The sequence below is a fragment of the Acomys minous genome, assembly GCF_964271855.1.
Source record: "Acomys minous genome assembly, chromosome: 2".
In the NCBI taxonomy this organism is placed as follows: Eukaryota; Metazoa; Chordata; class Mammalia; order Rodentia; family Muridae; genus Acomys; species Acomys minous.
The window spans coordinates 4,807,242-4,834,896 of NC_140484.1; the positions used below are offsets into that span (position 1 = coordinate 4,807,242).

Below are 27,655 nucleotides of genomic sequence, written 5' to 3' on the forward strand. Positions count from 1 at the left end.
CAGCAAGCCCACCAGCCACACTGTTTAATGTCTGGTTCTACTATAGTATATCTGGTCATTCCAGCAGATCTGGTTCCTGGCCGAAGGAGGAGACCAACCTCCCTAGCAATGGCTGGGAAGGGTCTTAAGTTGCTGATAGACCATAGTGGGTACATTAGTGGTTATTCCAAGAGTCAGCAACTCTGGGAAACCCAGTTGTCGACTCCAAACCTTGGCCCTTAGTTTTGACATTTCCCAGGTGCGTAACCTTAGAGCCGGTCTTTACTCCTGGATGACCATTAGGGAAATGAAGCTGACACCAGCCCTTGCTCACTGGGTTGCCATGAGGCTTCAGCGAGGGTATGCCCATAATGATGGCTCCCAGATGTGACACTGTCCATGGCTGATATCCTGTCCCAGGATGCCTACTCTTGGCTCTCTGTATGAGGTTCCCCAGTCCCTATAGTCCTGACCTGGTAATAGGCAGGCAGGAGAGTCAGGAGGAGGGGCTAAGGCTGAGCTGAGTGCCACTCTGAAAGGAAGGGAGGCCTTCCAGGATAAGGACCTTAGAACTTGGGGTTGGAAAAGGTAGGGACAAAGGAAGGCCCCAGGGACTGGAGGCTGGAGGAGGACAGTGCAGCAGACAGTCCTGCTGAGTCCCAGAACAGAGCTTCCAGTGCTGTCCCACAGAATGTTGTAGCTTCTTGCGTGTTTGTGAGACTGTGAGGTACCTAGGTTATGCTTTTAAAGCTCTTCGAGGCTTAATCCTTGCTTCTCTTGCTGGAGGTCCAATGTGTCAGTTTGGTGGAAATCCTTCAGGCTGGACGAAGAGGTCTGGCTCCCAGCCTAGGGGAGGGTGCCATGGCTGTTGCTTCTTACAAAGGTTTTCACAGAGGCCGGAGTGCTGGTTCTCAACCTGTGGGTCACAAACCCTTTAGGGGTTGACTGACCTCTCACAGGAGTCACATATCATGTATCCTGCATATCAGCTATTTACATTATGAAATAGTAATGAAAGTAATTTTATAGTTGAGGTTCACCACAACCTGAGAAACTGCGTTAAAGGGTCGCAACATTAGGAACATTGTTCTAGAGGAACCCTCTCACTTAAAGATAACCTCTGCTCCCCCAAATCTTCCCAGACGCTGTACAAGAGCAGCTGGGAGAAGCAAAAGGCAAAAGGGTTTGAGCTGAGACTTGACTCCTTGACGTTTCTGACAGCCAAGGCCAAGAGAGACCTGGCCAGTGAGGTGAGTGCTACAGATGCTGTCCGTCAGGGTGGGGTCTTCATCTCCCCGAATCTCAGGGCTCTTATAGGAGATCAGGATCATGGCAAGTCCTTCACAGTGAAGTCACCACTCCTGTGGTCAGCTTGCTTTTGTCACACACCACCTTTTTGGCAATTAGAAACCGCAGTGGCAAGGGCCTTGCGACACCCCTCTCCTGCTCGGGTGCCTGAGACATGGCCTGTACATAGGTCAGAGCACAAGCCCTTCTGTCAGGCGGGTTTGGACCGTAGTGACGTTTCTTTTCTGTGTGATTAGTGCTGTTATTTAGTCAGGTCGGTCACCCTTTCCGCATCCCAGTGACCGGCGACCTGGGACTTGCAAGATGATTATGATTATGAGGGCCTGAAGCAAATCAGTGCCCAGTGCGCCTCTGCCCTCTGCGCTCTTTTAAGGCTTAGATGGGAGGTAAGGGGGCCAGAGTGTAAAGGGTACCTTGCTTCCTTCCTTGAGAAAGTCATGTTTGAAAGACAGAAATAGAAAAAAATTGAGGGGAGGAAAAGAGGGTGGGAGGGAGGGGGGAGGGGGAGGGTCAGAGAGGAAGGCCTATGGTGGCACATTTCTGTAATCTCAGCATTCTGGAGGCAGAGACAGGAGGATCAAAAGTTTCAGGTCAGCCTCACTACCTGAGGTTCTGTCTTAACACCCACTTCCAAAGACACAACCAACAAGACAAACCAAAACAACAATAAAACACAAACACAAACAAAAAGAACACAAAACAAAACAAAAAAAACCCCAAAATAAACGAAACCTACCCAAAGAGAAACAGAGGGAGGGATGGAGGGAAGAAGGGAGGGAGGAAAGGAGGAGGGGGCAGAGAAGAGAGAGTGGGGGAAGGGCAGGGGCGAGAGCGCTCAGCTTAACCAGTGGATTGGTGATATGGTTGATTTAAATTCTGCCATATAACATATTATGTGTTATATGACACCAGTGGGTGTCCTTGGCTTACCCCATGCCTGGGCCACAGTAAACAGAGGCAGATATGGACACTCAGTTGGGAGATGAGAGTACAGTCTTTTCACAGAGCTGTAACGATAGTGTTGAGAACACTCCCTCCTGGCTGCGACTTTGAGCAAACGTGTGTCCACAGCTGCTCTTTCTTCTGGTTCACACAACACTTTGTCTGCAGGCAGAACCCCCTCTTCTGCTCCCTCGCCCAACTCTGGAACCCTTTTCTCAACCGTAGCTGCTCTTGGGACGCTCTGTGACTTTTTAGTCTTGTGATTGCTTTTTAGTTATGATGTTTTCACTATTATCCATGAAGATTCTAAGTTAGCTCTTGTGGAAGACAGCAGGCCATCTTGTCTAGGAGATGGCTCAGAGGCTAAGAGCATCTGCTGCTTTCCCAGAGGACTGGAATTTGGTTTCCAGCACCCATATCAGGTGGCTCACAACTGTCTGTAACTCTAGCCGCAGGGCTCTGAAGTCCTCTTCCACTCTCCATTGGCACCTTCATATATATATATATATATATGCACACACACACATACACACACACATCACACCACACTAAACCTAAAGAAAGAATATAAAAATGGACAAAATGCAGGGAACAGATAAGAATTGTGAAAGAGAATACAAAGCTAATTGTTTTTTAGTTTTAATTCTGCCATGGATTTTTGGTTGTTTGTTTATTTCAGTGGTGGAAAATGAATAAAATATATTTGATACTGAAATTTAATATAAATATAATATAAAGCTCCTCAGCTTCTATTCAAAATGCCCACTCTAACTGTATAGAAGTTCACTGAGCTGTACAGATTTTGTATCTGGATATTTTGGTGTGTGTGTGTGTTCTACTTATTTGCATTTTATAATAAAGTTTAGAAAAATAAAAATTAATCCAAAGCAACAACAACAACAACAACAACACACACACACACACATACACAAAAGATATTTTAAAACAGAGCTGGAGCACTTGCAGAATTCAGTTCTTAGCACCTACATGGCTGCTCACAGCCACCTGTAATTCCAGTTCCTGGGGACCTGATGCCTCCTTCTGGCCTCTGAGAACACTGCATGCCTGTGACTCACATATGTCCATGCAGGGAAATGACCATGCACATAAAAATAAACAAGTCTTTAAAAGTACAAAAGATTAAAGAGAAATCACTAGAAAGAGGCCTGGAGTTGAGAGGAGAGTGATGCTGCCTCAGAGGGATGTGCTATAGGCCTGTCGTGCTGTTGAGCGTTTTGTGATGATGTCCCACTTGTCCGTTTGATGGGAGGAGCTGTGCCCATTGCCCTGGCCAGCTTTGTCAGATAGATGGCTGTCTGTTAACCTCATGCCCCTGGTTGAAGCCTTCCCACTTCCTGAGGAGCCTGACCTGTGTCCTTGCTCTGTGGTTAACACTTAGGTAAAGTACAAGGAGGATTATAAGCGGTCCAGAGGGAAACTCATCGGAGCTAAGAGCGCGCAGGGGGATTCGCAGATGAGCCACTCGCTGCAGATGTCTAAGCTCCAGAGCGACCTGGAATACAAGAAGGACTTTGAAGATACCAAGTCTCAGTGCCATGTCTCTCTTGACATGATCCAGCTCGCCCATGCTCGCCAGGCACAGCACTTAGCCACAGATATAGGCTACAGGACGGCATCGCACGGCTTCACAGCTCTGCCCACAGACATGAAAGTAGAGTGGGCCAAGAAGGCCTATGGTCTGCAGAGTGATGTAAGCTCAGAGCCTCTGTGTGCACCCAAACTCTGTGTGTGTGTGTGTGTGTGTGTGTGAGAGAGAGAGAGAGAGAGAGAGAGAGAGAGAGAGAGAGAGAGAGAGAGAGAGAGAGAGAGAGAGAGAGAGAGAGAGAGAGAGAGAGAGAGAGAGAGAGAGAGAGAGAGCGCACATCCCTTTATTCCTTCTTGCTGGGGCTGTTTCAGGATGTTTCATAGATGATAGACTAGTTTTAGAGAAGTGTCCATCTCAATAATTTTCATTAAAACTATTCATCCAGTAGTGAAGAAATAGGGACTCTGGTCCCACGCCTCACAGTGTTGGGAGGAAAGAGTTGGGCCCGTGAAAGTCTCTCCCATAGCTCCCGCTTGGGCTCTGTTGTAAGCCATCACTGTCTTCTCCCTGCCTGCCACTTTAAACAAGAACGCTGCCACAGCCGACAATGAGTCCAGAGGGAAGACATGAGTCCCTAATGAGGGCCCAGATTGACTCAGCACCTTCCGTATATCCCAAGTAGTGTTGGGTAGGACCAATAGCCACAATCTGCAGGTAAACCTCTGATTAAAGAGGAGACTAATTTGTATATTTGGGGGCCTTACCCATGACTCCACAGAAATGGGTAAGACAAAAAATGGCATTTAGTTTGACTCAGCTGGCACCAAGGGCGCATTGGGAACTGTTACCAGCCCTTTAAATGGCTGTGCAGTGACGGTGGCCTGCCTCTCCCCCTTTCTTTCTCCTTTGTCAGAACCAATACAGGGCAGACATGAAGTGGATGAAAGGCACAGGCTGGGTCGCCACCGGGTCATTAAATGTGGAGCAGGCGAAGAAGGCAGGAGAACTCATTAGTGAGGTGAGATCTCCTGGCAGTGTGTGTGACGGGCTTGGCTGCATTAGGCGTGCGGCGTTTCTGTATGAAATTAAAATAATTTCCACTCAAAAGGCAAAGCCACATGAAAGGCCTCCAAACCCGGACAAGGGCTGGTAATTAGAGAGAAGCCACACACCAAACACGCACCAGTAGGGGCCCATAGAGTCCTGGCAAAAACAAAGTGGGTGACAAGTGACATTATGTATAATAATGACAACCAAACAGAGCTCAATTGCTGCCCACCCCTTACCTTTTTAATGAAGTGGCCCAGGAGAGATGATGAAAAGATGTCTGTAGCTCCCAGGAAGGCGTTATATAGCTTTGTGCACATTCCTCCCTTGTTGCCAGTGTAAAGTTTGTGGATATGCACAATGCCGTCCGACACAGCAACATGGTTGCTTCCTTCTTGTGGGAGGGGTGTGCCCCTTCTGCTGTGTTTAAACCTCACGTTTCCCAGCGCGTTCCACAGACTGCATGGGTCGGGCTCTGCTGCATTGCTGCCCACACATTGCTGATTCTTTCTGGCTGGTGCTGAGCTTAGGACCTGGTCAGGGGCATCTCTGGCCTCTAGATGTCAGAAGCACTCTGCCCAGTGGTGGCAACCTCTTAGCTTGCCGATGCTGGCGAGATGCCCTCTAGGGGGCGGAGCTGTGGCCGCACATAGCACCTCTGCATGCTGCTGTGGCTTGAAGCTCAAGCTCTTTAGAGGCCTGGCACTGTAAAACTCTCCAAACTGCCCCTCCTCATGCCTGTTGCGAAGGTCTGTAAGTAAGCATTGTCTGCAAAGTAGGCTGGTCTTCCTGGAACTTTCTGGACAGACAGAGAGGAGCTCTAAGTTTGCATAGGCCTTGCAGACTTTTAGCTTTGGCAGCGAGGCTTCTGAAGGTGTTGTTTCAACCAGAGTCTCTTGCTGAATGTACAGTCAGGGTAGACTGACAGCCATGTTGGTTTTGTGATGTCCTTGCCTGGTGCTGGAGTTGCCTGTGGGGCTGTGTTCTTGTCACCTTACACATCAGAGGAAACTGCTAAACTTGCCTTGTTCTCACTGGTCTAATTTTCAGAGACCTTATTCCACATTAAGACTCAAAAAGGCCTGGGACCTCAGGGGTGTCAGGGCCGCCCTATGTGGTGGAGTTGGATTAGAGAAAGGCCCTCTCAGGAGCTGAGGCATGCAAAACCATGGAAGCAACATTGACGTTCGAGCGTTACTCACCCCGAACTTTCAGCATTAGGCCCCCTCATGAGGAGACTCTTCGTTCTCTGCCCACTCACGTTCAGTGCAGACTTCCAGAGAATCTCTTTGTGTCCAAGGCAGGCACTGAGGAATTTTGAGGGGGATCAGGAATCCCATGGGGGTGTAACTTTGTCACGTCACTTTCCTCATTTTGCAGACATTTTCAAGAAAGTTTCTTATTTCTTAGCATTGTTGCTTTAAACCAGTTTTCAAACTTTATATTAGGCGAGATATATTTTAACAATTTCCCGTCAAATTGGGCTGATTAACTTTCAGATAGACTACCAGACACTGGAAAGTTACAGAAATGAATGTGGACACGTTCACACACACAGCTATGGAAATGCATGTGTATATATGAATTCTTGACTATGCAGGCACATGCATGCATGCATTCCCATATACATGCACACTTATATGCATGCATTCACACATGCATTCACACATACATGTGCACATTCATTCACACATGTATACATTCATCCACATACCTGCATACACACGTTCACATGTGTAAATGAATTTATACATGCACGCACATGTATTCATCTATATATACACACATACATGTATACATGCATTCACACACACACACATATATGTGTGTGTGTGGTGTGGATCAGGAGTCATTCAATCTATCTTGTTTAGCCCCAGGTGGTAAATATTTTTAGCTTGCTGCTTGTGGAGTCTGCATCCCAACTAGCTGAAAGGTTATAGGTGATGTGTCAATGAGCATGGCTTTAGACAACATGTCTGTGGAAATGGTTATAGACAGCGTGTCAGTGAACAAGTGTGGCTGTGAGACAGTAAAACATCATTTGCAAAACACAGGTGGGCGACTGGATTTAATTGCAGTTAAGGCAGCCTAGCACAGGTGGCACAAATTCAACCAGACAAATGAGCAGGTGTCTAGAAAATAACATGATTTGAGGGAAAACAAACTCCACTATACCATTAAAATTATGATATTCTAGGCTCTGAAAAATGTACGACAATTAAAAGAAACGGATGGACTTAATCATGGTATCCAGTCTTCAAAAGAAGTCATTCAGATCTTTGCCAGCATTTCTATTTTTTGTTTATAATGCGTAGTATATTCCATGTCTTTCAAATGCTATGACCACTCCTTTCAATGTTGGTAGTGGTATTTTTTCCTTATCGTAATATCTTTGAGGATTACCACACATGCTAAATTACCATAGTTTAAAATGAACACACCCCTTCATGTTCAATGCAGGGCTTTGGCCATGATAATGCCTTCCAAGTCCTTCGGGGGAAGAAAACCAGAAGCTTCAGCCGATAAGTGTAACTAGGAATGCACTTTCTTGCCAAACTAAGATGTGTAAACAACTGTGACACAGTATTTGAAGCCTCCAGAAAGAATGACTTTGGAAGTGTGTACCCTACACTATTTTACTGGTGTAATCTAATTTTGAGATGTTGTCTTTGCACTGGGTAGAAATACTTTAATGTTAATTGACATGAGGTTACTCTTAAATTGAAACAAATATTAACCTGAAGGTACCTAGGATATAAAGATGGAGGAAGCCGAATAATAATTATGTTCACAAATTCACTCTAATCCCAAGCAACCTGTGATTTTCTCTTTCAAATGGCATGAAAGAGCAGCACAAAATTCACAGCTTTGATCTTTTCCTGCTCAACAGAAGAAGTACCGTCAGCATCCTGATGCTTTGAAGTTTACCAGTATTAAAGACACTCCGGAGATGGTGCAGGCCAGGGTTAGTTATGCCCAAGCCGTGGATGTAAGTGATAATGTATATACATTATGACTCTGAGAGTGGGCTCTCTTTCAGCGGTGTGATTGAAGCGCAGGGGATCTTGGGCCTGCTCCTTCTGTTGTCCTGAGGATGAAGGGACCCTTGCCTTTTATGAAGCTCCCCTTGGTGGGATTCCTTCCTCATTAGGATGCAAATGGGGCGTTCCTGTACTCCGTGTGCCAAGTGGGGCTCTGCACCCCACGGCCCCTCTGGTTGCTCTCCTTCTTGGCATTTGCATAGCTTGCAGATTTGAGGCCAGTAAGGCCTCTACCCCCCTTCCTCGTTTGTTCAAAAATATTGTTTTCAGAGCTAGAACTTCGAGTAAAATTCTGGCTAATTGGAATGAGGAAGCCGTGCTTGGGGCTCTTCGGGATCCGAGGGCAGGGACTGGTACTGTGTTCTCATGTCCACAGGCGTTTAAAAATGATTTTGAGTCTGATTTGTGGATATTAGCCAGACTCTTAAGCCATTTACCATAGTCTGTATATTACAGGAAGCCAAGATGTAGCCCAGTGTTCAGTTCACCAGACACTAGATAGAACACTGTGGTCTAATAAAAATTCCCTTAAGTGTGGGGATTAGCTGGTTGCTGCTACTGAGTGAAGTGTACAGACCTGTGTGTAAGGCAGGCTCACCTTTGAAATATCTTAAAATATTCAACTTCTGTCACACAAACATATTTACAAAACGTGGTGTCTGGCTTTCAAATTTCTCTGTGTGGCTTTATAAAAAAACTCTGGTTGTATCTTTTTCTACAAGCACCCCAAAAGGGCGTGGGTAATCTTCAGGCTATGAGAAGGCATGATTCCAAGACATCTGGACTTGGGAATTGATTTCTTGTTTACCTGCTCATGAGAACCAAATTGAATTCTAAGAAATGTAGTCTGAGAAGAATTTCTTGAGGAAGAAAAACACTTGCTGTGTCCTTATCCTAACCAACTCTAGGGGGCGCTGCTGTGATATGTAGAGCCCTGGACAGCACTGGGATGGAAAAAACATGATTCTAAAACTTTCTTAGGTGCCTGTGCCAACTCTGTGTGTCATGAAGCAAACTAGTAGGCTGCCAGAAGCTCACTGGGAATTCTGGGTAAAGAAAACCCAAAACCTGAGGATATTTAGTAGGTCAGGAATCCTAGTGGTGGGGACCAGAAGAAGATACGTGGGCTTCTGAAACCTTCCCTGCAGAATGTCACTGCTGTGCGCCTCCTGGGTTCCCTAGTCTCTATTGTACAGCCTCAGGTGAATGGTCAGCCGAGTCAAGGGTGGCCAGACCTCATATTCTCAGCTAACATTTGTCTCAGCAGCCCTTAATGGTGTAGCACTGGTGGTGGGGAAGGTTTCTAGCTATCGTGCTCTGAGGTGGAAAGCTGAGCTGAGAAGAGAGGGACGAGGGACGGGAATGTCACTGTGCCCCCTGTGAGAGGTCTGGGTGGAGGCAGGGTGCCGTGGTCAGCCCTTGACGATGATGACAGAGCAGCTGCAGGCCCTCTGTCTCCCGGAGTGCAGCGTGGCGGCTGGCTGCACAGGGAAGGCTCTGGGTTTAATGCGCGGCCCTCCCTCTGCCCGCAGAGACTCTATAGGGAGCAAGGAGAGAACGTGAAACACCATTACACACAGACGGTGGACTTGCCTGAAGTCCTGCTGGCCAAGCTGAATGCCATGAACATCAGTGAGGTGAAGCTGCCCAGAGGGTCACCGGGTCCAGACACAGGAGGGCAGGGGCGCTTCATGGGCATGGTGCCTTGTGCTGTCACTATGTTGGGATTTATGATTGCTGGGGACAAGGGGACCCACACTTGGTTTGCACTGGGCTCTGTAAGTGATTTAGTGTCCTGTGCAAGCTATAAGCTCACTGGAGAAAATGGGCAGGAAGAGTATTTGCCCTAGTACCAAGGCCTTCTTATAGAAGAGCTGAAATACAGAAGCATCTCAATAAAGGATGAGCTGGTGGCTATGCCAAGGACATGTTTGGGGATCTTAACTCCTTCTCTCTATAGTTGCCCAAAGAGCCCTTCCTCCGTCACTCCTGGTCTTTGGTAGAGGCATTTGGCTAGTCTCTGTCTTGTATAATGAGCTATATAAACACAGTCCGATGCCTATGGCTCCTTGCTGAGCTTGCCTCTCCATAAGCTCTGCCTGAGTCTGTCAGACCCAAAGCCCTTGCTTTTAACAGTCCCCTCTATGGCTTCACTAGCCAAGGGTGGATCGGAGGCAGGAGCTCACTCTAGGATAGGACCCATTCTAGCCACAGAGATTTCTAACCCCAGATGGGGCTGTGGGTGGGAGAGGGACCCCCTGCAAACCAGATTCCTGGGGCGGGCAGGTGGATAGGTGGGAGACCATCAGAATCTGTGCCGTTTCTCCCTGCCAGACTCGCTATAAGGAGTCTTGGAGCCGACTTCGAGATGGCGGATACAAGCTGAGGTTGGACGCCCTTCCGTTCCAGGCAGCGAAGGCATCCAGTGAAATTATCAGTGACGTGAGCATCCTATGCCGTGGCAATGTTTAACCCAAACCTGTTTCATTTCTTTTACCTCTAACGCTCACCTTCTTTTGCCTGTGGATATAATATCCTCTCCTGTCCAAACTGACTGCGTCAGGGCAATTGGATAATGACCAGTGAGAAAGAGTGCATCTTACACAAAAAAAATTCCCTAGCCCGGGGCATGAAGCCAAACGCTTGACTGTAAACATGGAACCCGGGCAGATGAAATGCGCCCTCCACCAAGAGTTTTCATAAAGCCAGCCTGTGAAGAGCCCGCTAACAATGCCTGCACCTTCTCCCAGCCTGGGCCGCCCAAGTGCTAACGGTTCTGCCATTTCAAATTGGAGCCCTTTAGTCATTGGGAGTCTTGCATATGAAAGAATAGACTTTTTGACGACTCCTGCGCGTTTTCTTTGAACTCACCCAGTTACTGTCAAAAGAACAAAACATTTTCGCCCAATGCCCACCTCTTCCATTCTGTGTCCCTTGTCCCTGAGCGGTTACTCTCTCCCGCTCTCTTTGCCTTTAGTACAAATACAAAGAAGCATTTGAGAGAATGAAAGGACAGATGCTTGGCTCCCGGAGCTTGGAAGGTGACCTCAGCCTCGCACATTCAGTGCACGCGACCTCGCTGCAGAGTGATGTAAGTGGGGGCAGCTGTGAGGCCCACCTGACGATGCTCCTGGCACAGCCGGCTCAGGTCACCCAGCCTCTTGGAAGTGGGTGGTGCTCCTGTTGCTGATTTGTTGTGCAGAGTTATGAAATCACCTGGGGGGCGGTTCACCTCCCTCCACCGCAAAATGAGCTTGGATTTGTGGACCCCTAGTTCTTTTCTGGGCTGTGCATTTTTTGATTTGGATTTAGGTGGTCTATGGGATGTGTCTGGCCTGCAGAGGTACTTCTTTGTGCTCTACAGAGCGAATTACTACAAATGGTTAGAAATGGAAACAGACTGATAGGAACCTTTTAGATTGCTTGTTAGAAACTAGACTGGATTCCTGGAGGCTAGCAGTCAGCGAAGATGCTCACCAGCAGTTCTGTGTAGAGGGGCTAGGTACTTGCCCTCCCACCACACACACGCAGACACACGCGCATGCACACACACACACACACACACACACACACACACACACACACACACACACCACAGTATTCTTATTTGTACTTACATAAGTGAGGCAGCTGCTATGTTACCACCCTCTGACAATGTGATCCTGCGGATTCTGGTACACACGCGTATATACAACCTCCTTGCACATGTGTGAGAGGCAAATGTCAGGGGCGAAAGGTGTGCCCAACATGTTTACACAGGTCTAGCCTATGTATTATCCCATTTAATTGTCAAACTGTCTCTCCAGGATCTCCACTTTGTATTCATTTTGGCTTATTGAGGTCAAGACCGAATGGCTCAATCCCTTGCCCAGAGTCAGCTAGAAAATGGCAGCACATTATCCCTGTCTGTCTCTCTCTGTCTGTCTCTGTCTCTGTCTCTCCCCTCTCTCTCTCATCTCTCTCCAGCTCCCCCCAATTCTCCCCTGCCCCACAGCTTCTTTTGTCCATTACCATTTTCTCTGTCTTACTTTTCCTGTTTCTACCTCTGATTTCTGTCTTGGGCTGCCGACTCAGCGTTAGGTGGGAGCTGGCTGGGCCTTGTCCTGAGGGTGAGGGCCTGATTAATGATGTGTGGGTGGGAAGTTCAGGCCAAGTGGGTGTGCTCACATGTCAGAGGGCAACCAGGGAGAGGAAAAGGTAGTGATTGTGCAGTCTGTTCCTGAGGAAGCCTCGGATAAGAACCACCAGCCTTTGTGTAGCTCCTTCTAGGGCTGGCGGGTGCACAGGAGCCTTCTTGACATTATAAGATGGGCAACCTAGGAAATTAAACAAGGGAATTATCGGCATTAGGGCCGTCTCTTGTCTCCTGTTTTCCCCTAGTAAGGGAGCCATGGCTTCTGTGTTCAGGCCAGTGACTTCCAAGGGCCAAGAGTTGCAAAGTCAGGAGCCAGACTCACACAAGTGCACTGGGTCAGTGTCCTCAAGGGGGAATATGGACCTGCATCAGCGTCTCTGGCAGTTGCGTCCCAATTGCTCACCCTAACGCTTTGACTTGGTGGCTGTTGATCTGCCTGCCCCTCTAGGTGAATTATAAGAAAGGCTTTGAACACTCAAAGGCTCACTTCCATCTGCCGCTGGATATGGTAACCTTGGTGCATGCCAAGAAGGCTCAGACCCTGGCCAGCAACCAGGACTACAGACATCCGCTCCCCCTGCACACATCCTTGGCAGAAGACCTGAGGCTGAGCTGTGCCAAGAAAGCCCACAAGTTGCAGAGCGAGGTAAAGAGCCTGGGCCTCTCTCTCAGGTCCTTTCTCCTGGCAGCTCAGATCTCAAGGCAGTGACCCTCAAGCTCCTATTGGCTCCGTGAAGCCTCCAGAGGTCAGGAATCCTAACCTCTTCTTTGGAAATCCAGCCCAAGCGCTCCCAAGCTGTCCTATCGCCAATTGCAGCACTCTCGTGAGAACAGCCACTGTTCCTTGAGTGTTTCTGCTGAGTTCAAAGCATTGTATTTGGAAATTACCTCATTTAGTGCCCCCCAACACCCCTGTGTTAACAATCCTTAATGTTCTGAGAAATTGTACAAGGCACAAGGAAGGTAAGTTAGTAGTCTAAGGCAAGCACTGTTACGTGAGGACTGAGGTGAACACCACCTGGGTTTGTGGGCTTTCAGGATTTGCCCTGGCCTCAGGTTGAGTGGAAAACCTTCTGCTCTTTTAATGGAAGAGTAGGGCCAGGCAACCAGGCCCTAGAGCTGCCTCCCAGGGTCATCTTGGTCCTTGTGAGGCACCCTCACTCCTCTGATGGCACATCCTGTTCTGCATACCTGTTCTGCAAGGGAAGGAGGCCCAGGGAAGTTTGGCAGTCTTACGTTCCCGAGGAACTGAGGCGTGTCCTCCCCAAAGCCAGCAGCATCTCCGGTACCCACCTTCCTTCCCAGCCTGCTATGTTTGCCTGTTCCAGGGATGTGCAGGCAGCAAGCCCCATGGAGGAAAAGAGACCTCTGGTTCAACAGTGTGTGCAAACCAGGCAGTCGGTGCTTAGGTCTGGAGTCCGTCCTCTCTTGGAACAGCATTTACTGAATGACACAGACTGTCAGGAACTGAGATGTGGAAGCTGCCACACTCATCTCAGGCCATTTGTCACTTATGCAGAGCCCTGGTGTTTACCCAGGCTGGTGTTCTGGTGACACTCAGAAGGCAGCACACCCAGGGGGTGCCTTGGGGAGTAAGCCTGGGGACTCTTTAAACTGTCACTCCAAACCCCTCAGGTAAATACAGGTGCTCTTACCCACCCAGGTGCAGACCTGAATGGGCCTTTGCCAAGTTTATTTTGGATTCATTCATTAGTTCTTTCTTAATTCATGATTAATTAATAGCACCCGCTGCTGCTGGCTTTTGTTTGAAAGACGGGTTAAACCATTTGTACATCTGCCCCAAGACACCTGACTTCCTAGCCACAATCCTCTCCAGCATTTGTGTTTTGATAGCCCACATTAAAACAACTCCAGCCGGTATCCCTGTCAGAGCTACTCACAGAGAAGTGACAGCCGAGCCATATCCTTCTGGCCCACTTTTCCCCTGATAAGCCTTTACGGAGAACATGAGCCCTGTTGTTGAGTGGCACCACATCTGTACAGACTCACCCAGGCTGCCTGGAGTTCTACCACATCTGTACAGACACACCCAGGCTGCCTGGAATCCTAGCTGTGAGCTCAGGCGATGTCCCGAGACCCTGGGTTCTCTGGCTTCTTGGTTCAGAGTTGGGCTATTCTGATGTTTACGCATTCCTTGTAGAATCTGTATCGTTCAGACTTGAGCTTCATGCGCGGCGTTCCCTGTGTCGTTCCTGGAGCGTTGGAGATTGAAGGAAGAAAGAAAGCATCCGAGCTCATCAGTGAGGTAACACGGGCGTGAGAGGGTGGCTCTGTGTTCCCCTGCTCAGGCAGCTGGAGGTTAATCTGTCACCTCTTGCGTGGTGAGTTTGTTCTTATGGCAGTTCGGACTGAACACCACTTAAGAAAGCTTGGTGGGGACTGGAGAGATGGCTCAGTAGGTAAGTTTAATGAGCAAGCATGAGGACACAGTGTAGATCCCCAGCGCCCACATACACAGCCAGGCACCACACCTGTACATCTGTAATTCCAGTGCTGGGGAGGCGGAGACAGGCGGGTTCCTGGAGCTTACTGGCAAATGAGTCTAACAGAATCAGTGAGTGCTAACTTCAGTGAGAGATCCTCTCAAGAATAAATTGCAGGGTGACAGAGGAAGACACCCAACACTGACCTCTGATGTTCATGCACACACACACATATGAATGCGAATGCACATCCACACACACACTGTACACACACATGCATGCACATGCATACACCCACTGTACACACTTATGCATGCATTTGTATACACAAACACTATAAACACAGACACACACACTATACACACACTGCACAAGCATGCATGTGCATACACACACAGTGTGCACACATACAAGGACATGCACACATATTGTATACATACATATACAAGAATATTAAGTCAGTTCTCCCAGTAACACAGAAGACTGATTCATGAGCTCATAAGAGGCACTTTTCCTCGGTCCTTTGAAGGGCAGCCCTGTGGCACAGTTGAAAGCAGCCAGGCTTTGGAAACCAACAAATAAGGCATTGAAATTCTCGGTTGCTTCTCATCTGCTTTGTGACCTCAGCCTAGTTTCCTGCCCTTTCTGATCCCTAGCTTCTAAATTAGTCACATGGGGTTATATAGAACACCTCTGTTTGGCTTTTATAAGAATTGGCACTGATTTAAGCCCAGTGTTTCACGACAGCTGTGTTTAAAATGGCAGCTATGTGCTTGGTGATTCCTTGGTTTAAAAAAAAAGTCTCTGAATTCTACACTCTCTAAATGCATGGAAGCTTCACTCACAGCAAGAGGTGGCTTGGACAAAGGACAGGGGTGGCGGTAGGAATAGTGGGCCAGCCTGCAAGCTAAGGTGTGTGGGCAGTGCCCTGTGGGTGCTCAGGGCCCTGGGCTCTGCGTTTATACAACAGTCTTTGCATCAAAGCTCTCTGCTGCCCTGTCCATCAGAGCCCTGTGTGGGTCTTCAAAGAACCCACTGAGGCTGGGCTCTGCCAATGGTGTTCTGAGTCCTGGCATAGGCAGGTGGTGTGTGTGTGTGTGTGTGTGTGTGTGTGTGTGTGTGTGTGTGTGTGTATTTGTGTGAGTGCGTACATGGGGCCTAGACGTTGTTCCTTGGGAGGCATCTACCTTGTTTTCTGAGACAGGGTCTCTCCCTAATCTGCAACTCACTAAGTAGTCTAGGTCGGCTGGGTCATGAGCCCCAGCGACCTCCTGTTTGCCTCTCTAGGACTGCGATTACGTATGTGTAACCCCATGGCCAGCTTTTCTCCTGTGTTCTCCATGCTGAGGACACCAAGTCTTCTCAGGTGCAGACTGCGAGTGTGGCTAGACTAGGCCCCCTGAAGAGGGAGATGGCCTGCTGGGTTCTAGAGGGATGGGCTGGCATCCTGGGGAAAAGAAGACTTTAGTGGGTATGGTGGCACACACAATTCCAACGTAAGGAGAGGCAGAGGCAGGAGGATCCTGGGTTCTCTGGCCAGCCAGGCTAGCAAGTCAGTAGGTTCCAGGTCCAGTGAGAGACCTAACCCAAAAAGAAGATATTTATAGTGTTCCTGAGGAACCACACGCATGTGCACGAAAGGACACACACATGTGCATGCAGGCACACACAGGCAGACACACACACACACAAACACACACAGTTTCCCACCTTACCAAGCTATCTTTTTCCTTTTTCAGAGTAAATACCGCCAGCATCCTGGCTCATTCAAGTACACAGCGGTGGCAGATACTCCCAGCCTTGTGCACGCCAAGTACAGCAACCAGGTCACCAACGAGGTGAAGTCTCCAGTGGCTCTTCAAGGGGGGCTAGATTTTAAAAGAAAAAAAAAAGATGTGTGAATCTTGTGGGCTGAGGATGGGAAAGGCATTCGCGTTTATGGGGGATCTAGAAAGAAAAGGATGCCTCATACAGAGCCTAAGTATCCTTCAGGGAACAGAAGTCTGGGTGGGACATCTGCTTTAGAGCACAGTCTGACTCCTCCAGACCAGGGCAGGTTGGAATCTCAGCCTCAGACCTCACCCCACCATGGCTGCATCCTGAGTGTCATGGACAAGGCCCTCAGCTGGCTCGTGCACAAAGGAGTCAGAAATGCTGGCCTTGGTTCTATTCTAGGTAGACGGTGGCTAGCTAATATGATGTTCACTTATGGAGGACTGCGGTCCTCCAAAGGCACATCTAGAACGTGGCATCTGCCTGCATTCTTCATCCTCTGCCTCACCTTAGTTTCCTTCACTATCTACTTGATCTATTCACCCCAACATTTACTATGTTAAAAAGAAAGGAGTTATCACCATCACCCTCCCAGCTCCCCTCCTTGCAGTGGCACATGTGTGTGCGCGCGCATGTGCACACACACACACACACACACACACGTTTTTAAGATTCTCCCAACTCTCGAAGTTACATGGATCTGGCTATTTTTACCATTCGCCTCTGTGTTCAACCCGAGCCTTCAAAAGCCAGAAGTGGTAGCTGAAGAGCCCAGCGTCTTGCACAGAGAGGCCATTAATTAAAAACTCCTCCTCGCCCCATCCTGCCCTTTCTGAACTGTGGGCTGTGGAGCTGCCATTTTTAAGGATGGATGCTGACCTCGCAGAAGTCAACAAACACTGACCCAGTTCTGATCATAAAGGCAGGTGCCCCAGGGTGGCCCTGGCTCAGCTTGATCTCAGAAGGAACCCCGACATGCCAGGGAAGGGTACAGACCAGGGCTGGATATTTCCATGGCCAGGGTTTCCGTGTGTGTCCTAGGTCTTAGGACCGCCTGCTGCATTAGGGGCTGAATTTCAGTGCAGTCTTCCCTTGTTTACCTTTCTTATGTTCAGTAATGGGAGCTGCAGTTCCTTCAGCTTTTCCATCTTGCTGCTCCATGTGACTCAGGCCACCTGACAGTACTGAGAGAAATGTCCCTGGACCAAGACTGAAGCCGAGATTAGGGTCCTTCCCAGGTGCGAGCAAGCAGGAGCCCACATAGCACTTGTTTTCTCACTGTTTGTTTGTTTGTTTGTTTATAACTTGGCTTCAGCGTCTCTATAAAGCAGCTGGCGAGGATGCGCGGCACCAATACACAATGACGCTTGGTCTGCCTGAGTTCATCCGAGCAAAAACCAATGCAGCCAACCTGAGCGAGGTAAGCCTTTCTCCCTGCTGAGGTTCAAGCACGCTCCGAAGCCACCCGTGACCCGACGGCCACTTCCCCACCATTTTAGATGTCCTCGTAAAACCCACATGTGTTAGATATACATGCATGTCCAGAGCCTACCACAGGGCACATGCAATGAGGGTTTGACCTGTAAGTCAGAAAGAGTTTGCTGCTCACAGAAGGATGCTAGGACGCCATGCTACAAATGAAAGGGCATGCAGCCTTTGTTCATTGATTCATTCTTTTTTTTTTTTTTAAGTTATACACATGTTTCCACTTTAGGCAAAATACAAGAAATCTTGGCATAATCTTCGCGCTCAAGGCTACAAGCTGACGATAGATGCCCTCCCGTTCCAGGCTGCGCGGGCCTCTGGAGACATAGCCAGTGACGTGAGTGGAATGCGCTGACCTTCCATCTTGCCTCAGCTCTGTTAACTTCATGTAAAACAATGTGTGAGGCCGATTTTTTTTCTGAATTAAAGCAAATCTATAACCACGTGAGACACGATGTCACCTGCAGAAGAGATTAGTTCTGAGGAGGAATCCATGCAAAGGTCTCCGGCCGCAGGAGCTGGTAACTCAGCTGTAACTGCGAGTCGTGGGCAGGGGTCACTTGAGACCTTCCCGTTTGCAGCCTCACCCAGAACAAGGACCAGATTAGAGATGGTGATGGTGATGGCCTCCTCCTCGCTCTCTGCCCACCTCCCTCCAGAACCCACAGCTCTTATTTCATACATCCATAGCTTTGGGACATGAAGGTGACTTTCTCTTCCCCACAAATAAATCACAGAAAACATGGACTTCAAATGAGCAGATCCTGCCTTTGGGGTTTAATGTTTCTCTATATATGAGTGGATAAAATATAAGTTTCTTTCTTTCTTTTCTTTTTTTTTTTTTTAACCGTATTTGATAGAATTCCTTTTAGCCACAGGATACACAAGGGGAACAGGGAGCTCCCCAGCAATCTGATCTTAATTAAGTAGAAAGAGAGGTATAATGTTTTCCTTTTCAGGCCACAAGGGAGAGGGAGGGTGGCTTGCTCCCCTGTGGTAGTTCTCACGACTTAGAGCAGGAAGAGGCAACCCTCTCCCCCAAGGCCTGTGATGGAGTTCCACAAGGGTGAATGGGCTGGCTCTGTGCTGCTGTGAGGTGGGCATGCACTGGCTCTGATCAGCTGGTTGCCCCTCCCAGTTTCTCTACAGGCATGAGTTTGTGAAAGAGCGCGGCCAGCTCATTGGGGTCCGGAGTGTGAGTGATGACCCACGGCTACGGCACTGCCAGCGGATGGGCCAGCTGCAGAGTGAGAATCAGTACAAGAAGGAGGCGGCCAGCAGCCAAGCCCGGTGCCACCTGCCCATGGATATGATGCCCCTGGTCCATGCCAGGAAGGCCCAGGCCCTGGCGAGTGACCATGACTACCGGACACAGTGCCATGAGTTCACTGCGCTACCCGAGGATCTGAAGATGGCCTGGGCCAAGAAAGCCCATGCCCTCCAGAGTGAGGTAGGGCCCACGTGGTGTCGGCTAGTCCTACCTTCTTTCTGCCACACCTGAGGTACATCTTTGACCTTTTGAACCCTCTCTATCCCAAACTTGCCCTGTGTCCTCCAGGTTGGGGTTATTTAGTCAGCTGGTATTTACTGAGCACCTACTATGTGTCGGCACCCTGCTGACTGACCTTGTCTTCTGTCTCTCGTTAGAAACCGCCTCTCACCTGAATTCCTGCTCTGAGTTTCTGACCTTCTCCTCTCCCTCCCCTCTCATCTCCTCTTCTCTCTCTTCCTCTCCTCCCTTCAATTCTTTTCTCCTTCTGGGAGAACACAGTCAACAACAAGAGTAAAAGAAAAATATGTCCAGGGCTTGTGGAACATTCCAGTGCCATGATAGAAGATTAAACTATGATTGACGTGGCAAGTATCTTCTATCTCCGAGGTGATGCCTGCCAGGGAGATATACCGAACACAGCAGTGGGGTGGGAAGGTGTGTGTGTGTGTGTGTGTGTGTGTGTGTGTGTGTGTGTGTGTGTGTAAATGCAATTTTTGAGAAAGGGTCTTGTTATGTAGCCCAGGATGTCCTCAAATTTGAAGTGTTCCTGCCTCAGCTTCCGAGGCTATGGTTTCGGGTACCCCCAGCATGTACCACCACCCAGCTTATCTGCCACTTACAACAGGGCACCCATTAGTTCTCGTTGGAAAAGGTGACATATGAACAAAAACCTGAAGAGACTAGGGAAGGGGACAGAGAAAGCCAAGGCACAGGCAGAGCAGGGACAGCTGCGGTGTGTCTGAGGTCAAGCAGAAGCCCGTGAGTAAGAGCTGGGGTAGCCCAGTGAACAAAACACACGTGCCCTGCAGGTGTGAGGGGTGGAGCCAGGTTCCCCAGAACCCACATAAAAGGCAGACAAGCATGGCAGTCGCCTGTAAACCCAGCACTCAGGAAGCAGAGACAGGGTCCCCAGGACAAGCTGGAAATATTCCTTCTTTGGTTTTTTAAGACAGGCTTTCTTTGTGTAGCTTTTACAGTCCTGGAACTCGCTCTGTAGACCAGTCTGGCTTTGAACTCATAGAGACCACTTGCTTCTGCCACCAGAATGCTTGGATTAAAGGTGTGTGCCACCACCACCAGGCTAATGCTTTTATTTTTATTTGCCTGTGTGTGTATACACTATGTGAGTGTAGTGCCTGCAGATACCAGAAGAGGGCATCATATCCCCTGGAACTGGAGTTACAGGCAGCTGTGAGTTGGCTTGTGTGGGTGTTGCATGCTGAGAACTGAGGAGCAGTCCTTTGCAGAAGCAGCAAGTGCTCTTAACCTCAACAGGAGTTTTCTACTTGAGCTGCTTCTACTGTGTTTCCCTGCCCTGGCCAGGAAGAAAGTGTACTAGTAGGTCACACTCCCTTCTTGGGATAAACACCACAAGGTCATGTTTACTGACGTCATGTCCAAGTTCTGCTTTCCTTTGATAGTCACTTGATATGTACACACTGACCTGCGGCCATCCATCAGGAACACATGGCGGTGACTTCCCTGGCCTCTCTGGTCGTTTATAAGTCTGCTGTTCCCTGCTCCTTCGTCATCTCATACCGGGGTTGTAGGTCTTGAAGCACACATGTCACACCCTTTCTCAGTGTGGTGACCTCATGCTGACCCTTGAAGCCTGCCAGGCTTCAGCTCCTCCATTAGAAAAAGCAACAACAACAGCTAAAAGAGATAGAACCCCCACTCCCTGGGCCAGGTGCTAGTGTAAACACTTACGCACAATCTCGTTCAGTATAAAGGTAATACAAGTCTCACTCTTACTTATACAGGTACAGATATGAGACCCTCGTAATCTAAGTCACCTGCCTTGGGACACAAGCTGACAGGGAAATGACTTCCCCAAGCCCCTACAGCTGGAATGAGATGGAGCAGGCTCTGGCCTCCTATCTTGGGTCAGTCTCTCTGGTGGCCACATTATGACTCAGGCGCTCTAGTCTGTGTTCTTGATGGCTTCCAGTGTGCTGACAGCAGCCCACGGCTCTTAGTGTCCCATCGATCAGTAAGATTGTTCTGTGGAGGAGAGCAAGAAGCCCTGCTTTGTGAGGCAGAGTGGGCACACGCTGAGGTAGAGTCCAAACCCCCATGTCAATGTAGAAAAGATGCTGTTCCTCATTCGTACGGCAAACATACCCTGTCCCCCATGTACCTCCTGGGCACAAGGTACCCACACTCACTATCACTCAGGAACTGAGTGTTGTACTTACAAGTATTTGCAAGAGATTACTCCAAAATGTGAGTATTGGGAAAGCTCCAACCATGAAGTCTTAAGTGCCTTCCAGACCTTAGTACGTATAAGGAAAAATAGGAAAATAGAGCCTGTCATTTGGGCGAGCCAGATGAGGCGAGGCAGTTTGGGAAGGGTTATCCATTTCTTAGAATAATTCTCTGAACCTGCCTTTGGATACCTGACTCTTCTCAGCTCCCCTCCTTTCTGCCTTCTTTCATCAGGAAGTCTGGGGCGGGTGTGTTGTTTTCAGCGTCCTGTGGGTAGCGAAAGCTGGGCTGGGGGCTGAGATATCAATGACAGCCTGTTTATAGGAGTCAAGGCACAGTCGGATCTTTGGGGGAACCTGCATCTTGCTTTCTGTCTTACCTGTAATCGTACTGTTGAGCTCAACAAAAGGCAAGTTGAAAGAGTGCTCCCCACTTCATCTCGCCTATGAAAGGAGCAGGGCCTGGCTGTGAAGAGGCCCTGTAGGGTGATTCTCCCCAACTTAGAAATTTATCCAATTTTCTCTGTTCTTTATCAGAGTGGAAGGCAAAAGCATAGCCGCTGTGGACTGAAAAGACGTGGTATGAAAAGCAGTCTTACTGACATGGGGTTTTGAAACCTGCTCCCGAGCCCGAGTGATGCCCTCCCTTCGCCAGCCGGGGCGCAGTGTGGAATTGGCACAGGGGCATTAACCAGCAGACAGTAGATCAGAAACAGACCCTCTTTGAGGCCAGCTGTGAGGAGCGCCGTGGATCCTGAAATGAAAGAGAACTAAAAAGGCCGAGAGGGCTGGTATCTTAGAGTGATATTTGGCATTACAGCGGGACTTATATCTAAATTAGAGAACGCCATCAGCTTCGTTTAGATCCACAGTTCAGATTTCCTTAGAGAGGTTTTTTTCCCCCCTACCTTTAAAAATACCCAATTTCCATAAAGAGGAGAAGAAAGGCATTCGGGTGACGGTGTCATTGTAGGCGATGCGGGCAGATCAAGGACTCCTAATAAGATTTGACAGTTTAGGGGCTCCAATCAGAGCCACCGTTGTAATGTTCCTATTTATTTTCTCCCAGGAATGGTGTTATTGGCCTAATTTTCTAAGCCCTTACAATGAAGAAAGAGGATAAGGCTTTGCCTGATTCTGCAATATAAGCAAATCGTAATAAGATCTAGCTGGGGGCAGAGGGGGAAGTAAACTGAGGCATGAAGGATTACAGGGGCTAACTCATTGCTAGCCCGTCATGTTGACATTTGTCTTAGTTTTTAAACTCCTCTTGTGGTTGAATCCTGCCCCCTCTGTGGCCACTATATCAAGAACAAAAATCTAATGGTCTCTTGTCTCCAGGGACTCTTGGGTTTTTCACCAGGATTGTTTTGACCTTTAAACGTGACAGGGACCGACATGCATGGTGGAAAAGTAATTTGTTTTGAGTCATAGCAGCTTTGATCCAGGGCTCAAAACCATTTGATTGGCTGAGCGGGAGTGGATCGTTCTTGTTTGGCAGGTGGTAGGTTGCCTCACTGGCAAAATGAACCCAAAACAATCTTGGTTGATCCTTGGATTTGAGCACTCACATAGCTCTTTCTTTAAATGCTTGTCTGTGATGTCATCAGTGTTGGCTTCACTCTTGCTGATGGGGCTTCTTGAACCTTTATTGTCCTCCACTACTTTATTAGTGGAAAAATGTGCAAACTCAGAACAGCTGGACTTGGTGTCTGGCCCCCTCTCAATGACCTCACTGGGCCATTGGGATGAAGCAAAGGCTTTATTACTCCTCATTAATATTATTCTTATTACAAAACAAGGACCTTCTGGAAGTGCCCTTGGAGCACTGGGCATGGTCCTGATGGAAACCTTTGATTTTCTTTCTGCAGTTTCACTACAAATCAGACTTGATGGCCATGAAGGGCACAGGATGGCTGGCTCTGCGATCTCCCCAGATAGAGAGCGCAAGGAAGGCTGGAGAGCTCGTCAGTGAGGTACCATCTGCTTCACCTTTAACCCAAGCTCATCAGTGAGGTACCATCTGCCTGACCTTTAACCTGAGCTCATCAGTGAGGTACCATCCACCCAACCTTTAACCCGAGCTCATCAGTGAGGTACCATCCACTCAACCTTTAACCCGAGCTCATCAGTGAGGTACCATCCACTCAACCTTTAACCCGAGCTCATCAGTGAGGTACCATCCATCCAACCTTTAACCCGAGCTCATCAGTGAGGTACCATCCACCCAACCTTTAACCCGAGCTCATCAGTGAGGTACCATCCACTCAACCTTTAACCCGAGCTCATCAGTGAGGTACCATCCACCCAACCTTTAACCCGAGCTCATCAGTGAGGTACCATCCACCTGACATTTAACCCGAGCTCATCAGTGAGGTACCATCCACCTGACATTTAACCCGAGCTTGTCAGTGAGGTACCATCCACCTGACCTTCAACCTGATCATGCCCTGTTTGCATAGTAGACATCATGCCAAGATAGACCCAAGGCCCGACTCTCAGCATCTTTTCTGAAGCCATTTGCAACCCAAACCCAAAACGAATATTTCCCTACAGCCAAGGAGTTGAAGGCCTTAAACACATTAGGAGCATCTTACCAGATGCGTCGTGACCAGCTGTCATCTAACGTGGCCCCCGGTCTTCATTGGCAATGTGGGGATCTGTATCTACCCACTGAGTAGAGGTCACCTGGAAGCCGGAGGGTATTAAACATTTCATAGGGATTCCAATACCAACTGACTGATAGCCTGGGACCTCTGCCGTAGAGTCCCCTTGAGAGACATACTGACAGAACTTGCTTGGAGAAGGTCAAAGGAAGGCTCCAGGGGTGACCAACACTTCCCTTACCAGGATTCCTTTACATCAAAGAGTCCCTTCTTTAAGAGGCATAATGTCTGTCATGAGCTTCTAATCCCAGAGGGAAGTTTGGGCCTTCCATGTTCCCTATCATCAGGTCCCTACCAAGCAGAGTGGCTTGTCTCCTGACATGCCATTGTCATTTACACATTTAGTCCCAGGAGGCCGGGATTAAAGATGGAAATGATATTTAACCATGTATCATGGGAATCTTTCCTTTTGTAGACCAAGTACCGTAAAAAACCACACAGTATCAAGTTCACCACAGTGGTTGACTCTCCAGACCTCGTCCATGCTAAGAACAGCTATGTGCACTGTAACGAGGTGGGTTCTTCAGCTTCACTCACCTGGGGCTTGTAGTGGGGTACTGTGGCTTGGTGCCAGTTAGGAATGCAAGCCACCAGGGTAATTGTGGACCAGTTGCTAATGTCTTCTAACCTCTGTCTCCCGTTCTCCTTATTTGAGGGAGGGAGTGGGAGAAGCGAGGCAGCAACCATTTCATCCAGTTGAGTGAACTTAAAGATAATTAAATAAGTGAAAGCAAATAAAGCTTTAAGCAAGTATGAAGGACACGGTGAGCCCTCTGTAAATGCTGTGACTATGGTTTGAGTCATAGTCATAACGACGCCTGGTATCACTCGTGATCTCTCACCAAACACGTGATCAGATGCATCTTAATTTCAGATGTATGCAATGGAAATAAAGGGCTTAATATAACCTACCAGTGAAAAAATAAAAGGATAGTTATATCCAAAGCTTCCTTCTGCCTTTGTTCCCTGCTCACCTTGGGCCTGCCTCCTCTTCCAAGAGACAGGAAGCTGTCTATGTTTTCTCCCTTGAATTGTCGAGAGTTTTTACTCTTCACACGGTTACAGGACTGTCACCGCCTCCCAGAGCCCCAACGCTGTCCTGAACAATTCCCATTTTCAAAGTCTAAATGGATTTGGGAGGGTTGGAAATAGGATGCCTACACTGGCAGACGTAGTTGGGATTCAAATGTTTCCTAAAGTTGTTGGCAAGTCTTAAGTCACTGCTCTCCGATGAAAATAGAGACAAAGCATTAATGTTAAAATTGTGTCTTTGTGGGATCCGGGTAAACTATAAAAACCTTAAGTTTGTAGAACACTAAGATTACCCACATACATACATACAATTATATAATAATAAAGACCAGTTTGTTTTTTATCACTACTATTTATGCTGAACAACAGAGCCTCAAAGGCCTGGGGTTGTGTCTTGTCACCAGTGAGCACGTGTACTGGGTCACAGAGGGTCTAGGACACAGCTACCCATTTATAGAGGCACGGCCAGTGAGGGAATTGGTTTATGGTGCCTTTGGAATAGATCATGATGAATATTTTAACGGTGGTGTTTGCCATCACAGGATCCTGGCCACACCAACACCCTCTACCCAGTGATAGTTCTGGAAGGATTGTCTCCAAGAGCAGTGCTGAATTGCACTCCCTCTAGCAAATGGGAGGCTCGGGAGAGGGAATCAGCTGCTTTTCTCCTGGGCTTTCACCTACTGAGGCCGTCTCGGCTATTTGTCTCACCCACAGCGCCTGTATAGGTTGGGAGATGCAGACTCCCTGCATCGGTACACCCCAATCCCAGACCACCCAGATCTCGCCCGAGCCCGCCTGAACGCGATGCACCTGAGTGATGTAAGTGAGCGTGGCGTGTGCCTGCTTCTGTAGCATGCCCAGCCCCAGGTTGATGCATTGATTAATTAGTTTAAGTTCTAAAGAGGAGGACAGGAAGGTCAAAGAACCCTGGACTCAGAGTGGAACACACTGCTCCTACGACTTCCCATTGCTTTCCTCACCTATAAACCAGGAAGAAATGGAGCTGAGCTAAGCGGAAGTCTCTTTTAGGTCTAACGTTCTGATTCTAGGCTTGGCTTTGAAGACCTCAGTCATGTGCCTGGAGATGGTTAGGGGCGCGGCCCCAGGCTCTGGCGGGTGCACACATACCTGTTGTGTTAGTTTCTTGGGCTTCTATCTTTAGCCATTCAGAGACATATGGTGGTGGAGACGGAATGACACCGTCTCACTCTGCAGTTTGAAAAGATGTTCTTAATGTACCTGGCTCCTTTGTGCACAGAACTGTGCCTGCCAGCACTCCAGCTTCCTTTGGACATGTGCCCTTTGCGTACATAACCAAGACGCTGTTTCCCAAACTCAGGCTTGTTGTTGGCAGGGGTTGGAGGCCCCCGGTTGTAATAGAATAGGCAGCCGCTCAGCCAGCAATGCTGTGATCCCCAGATAACAGGCAGAGAAGCCGTGCAATCAAAAGACACCGTCAGGTTGGAATAACACAGGCTGAGTGTGTCGGCCTGGGGCAGCGAGCAGCCTCCTAGCGTCCAGCCATTCTTCCTTGCCTGGCCTGGCCATTGTGTCCTGGGGCTGCGTGTGGATCGACAGCTGCTGCTGCTCACCCCAGAGGTGGCTGCCTTGCAGGGGTTGGAGAGAGGCGCCTTCTAGTTAGCGTGTGTATTAGTTTGTTGTAGTTGTAAAGCCCTGTGGGATCCCGCACGGTGAATGCTCTCACGCTTTGTAAATATGAGTTATTAGGACCATTTGATGCTTTTGAGGAACGAGCGAGGGATAATTTTAGAACGGCAGCTCTGGTGGGCTGGCCTCCATCTGGGGATGCTGGACCGCCCCCTCTGCAGAGCTGGCACAGAAGGTCCTGCTCATTAATTCCCGAGGATGGGGAGGCTGGGCCTCCACTGGAGTACCTCTACTAGGACCACAGCCCAGAGCCTGGGAGGAAGCTACTAGCTCATGAGTGTCCCAGCTTAAGGAGGACAGCCACCCCAGGCTGGCAAGAGAAGTGTGCTTGCTCTCACAAGGTAGGCGGCCAGCCTGCAGAGTCCTGGAGCTGAAATTAGCCGTCAGGACTCACGGAGTGTGGGGAGCTCGCGAACCTCGTTTGAAAGAGCACTTCTTCAGGGGCGTGCGGAATGTGCACAATTGGATCAACTGCTCTGCCAGGAGGATGTGGGGGCAAAGTGACCTTCCTGAGCAAAGAAAGCCATTGAGATGTGCAAGGCAGCCGAAATAACTCAAAAATCAAATGACTCTAATGTGTGAGGACGAGGACAAAACTGTGATCAAGAAGAGGGACGCCCAGGGTTCCGAATCAAAGCGCCTGCAGAATCCAAAGAATGTGAGCAGCAAAGCAGAAACCCCAGCAGCATAGGAAACACTGGGGAGGGGGGCGCCACGAGCAAGCACTGTGTGCGGGGGTGGGGGGCAGGGCACCAGGAGGAAGAGAGCTACCACACTGGAGATAACCCCAGGTCAGGCCACTGTCTCTGCAGGTATCCCCAAGTTACCCAGGCTCTAGGGCTGGGTGTGTAGGCCACCCACATAATTTGGTGTTGGACTTGAAGTTC

At 48.8% G+C, this 27,655-nt stretch overlaps 1 protein-coding gene across 6 annotated transcripts in view; it reads left to right on the top strand.

Annotated features, from left to right (window-relative positions):
- The window catches only part of NRAP (nebulin related anchoring protein), a 72,123-nt gene that overhangs the window by 37,035 nt on the left and 7,433 nt on the right, over window positions 1-27,655 (top strand). For all 6 annotated transcript variants that reach the window (XM_084772028.1, XM_084772030.1, XM_084772031.1 and 3 more), the window contains 16 exons: window positions 1,122-1,229; window positions 3,629-3,940; window positions 4,689-4,793; window positions 7,713-7,811; window positions 9,396-9,500; window positions 10,198-10,305; window positions 10,841-10,954; window positions 12,447-12,644; window positions 14,160-14,264; window positions 16,182-16,280; window positions 17,531-17,635; window positions 17,930-18,037; window positions 18,839-19,150; window positions 23,271-23,375; window positions 24,481-24,579; window positions 25,815-25,919. In XM_084772028.1, coding sequence (XP_084628154.1) covers window positions 1,122-1,229; window positions 3,629-3,940; window positions 4,689-4,793; window positions 7,713-7,811; window positions 9,396-9,500; window positions 10,198-10,305; window positions 10,841-10,954; window positions 12,447-12,644; window positions 14,160-14,264; window positions 16,182-16,280; window positions 17,531-17,635; window positions 17,930-18,037; window positions 18,839-19,150; window positions 23,271-23,375; window positions 24,481-24,579; window positions 25,815-25,919 — 2,187 coding nt within the window. The remainder of the gene's footprint in view (window positions 1-1,121; window positions 1,230-3,628; window positions 3,941-4,688; window positions 4,794-7,712; window positions 7,812-9,395; window positions 9,501-10,197; window positions 10,306-10,840; window positions 10,955-12,446; window positions 12,645-14,159; window positions 14,265-16,181; window positions 16,281-17,530; window positions 17,636-17,929; window positions 18,038-18,838; window positions 19,151-23,270; window positions 23,376-24,480; window positions 24,580-25,814; window positions 25,920-27,655) is intronic.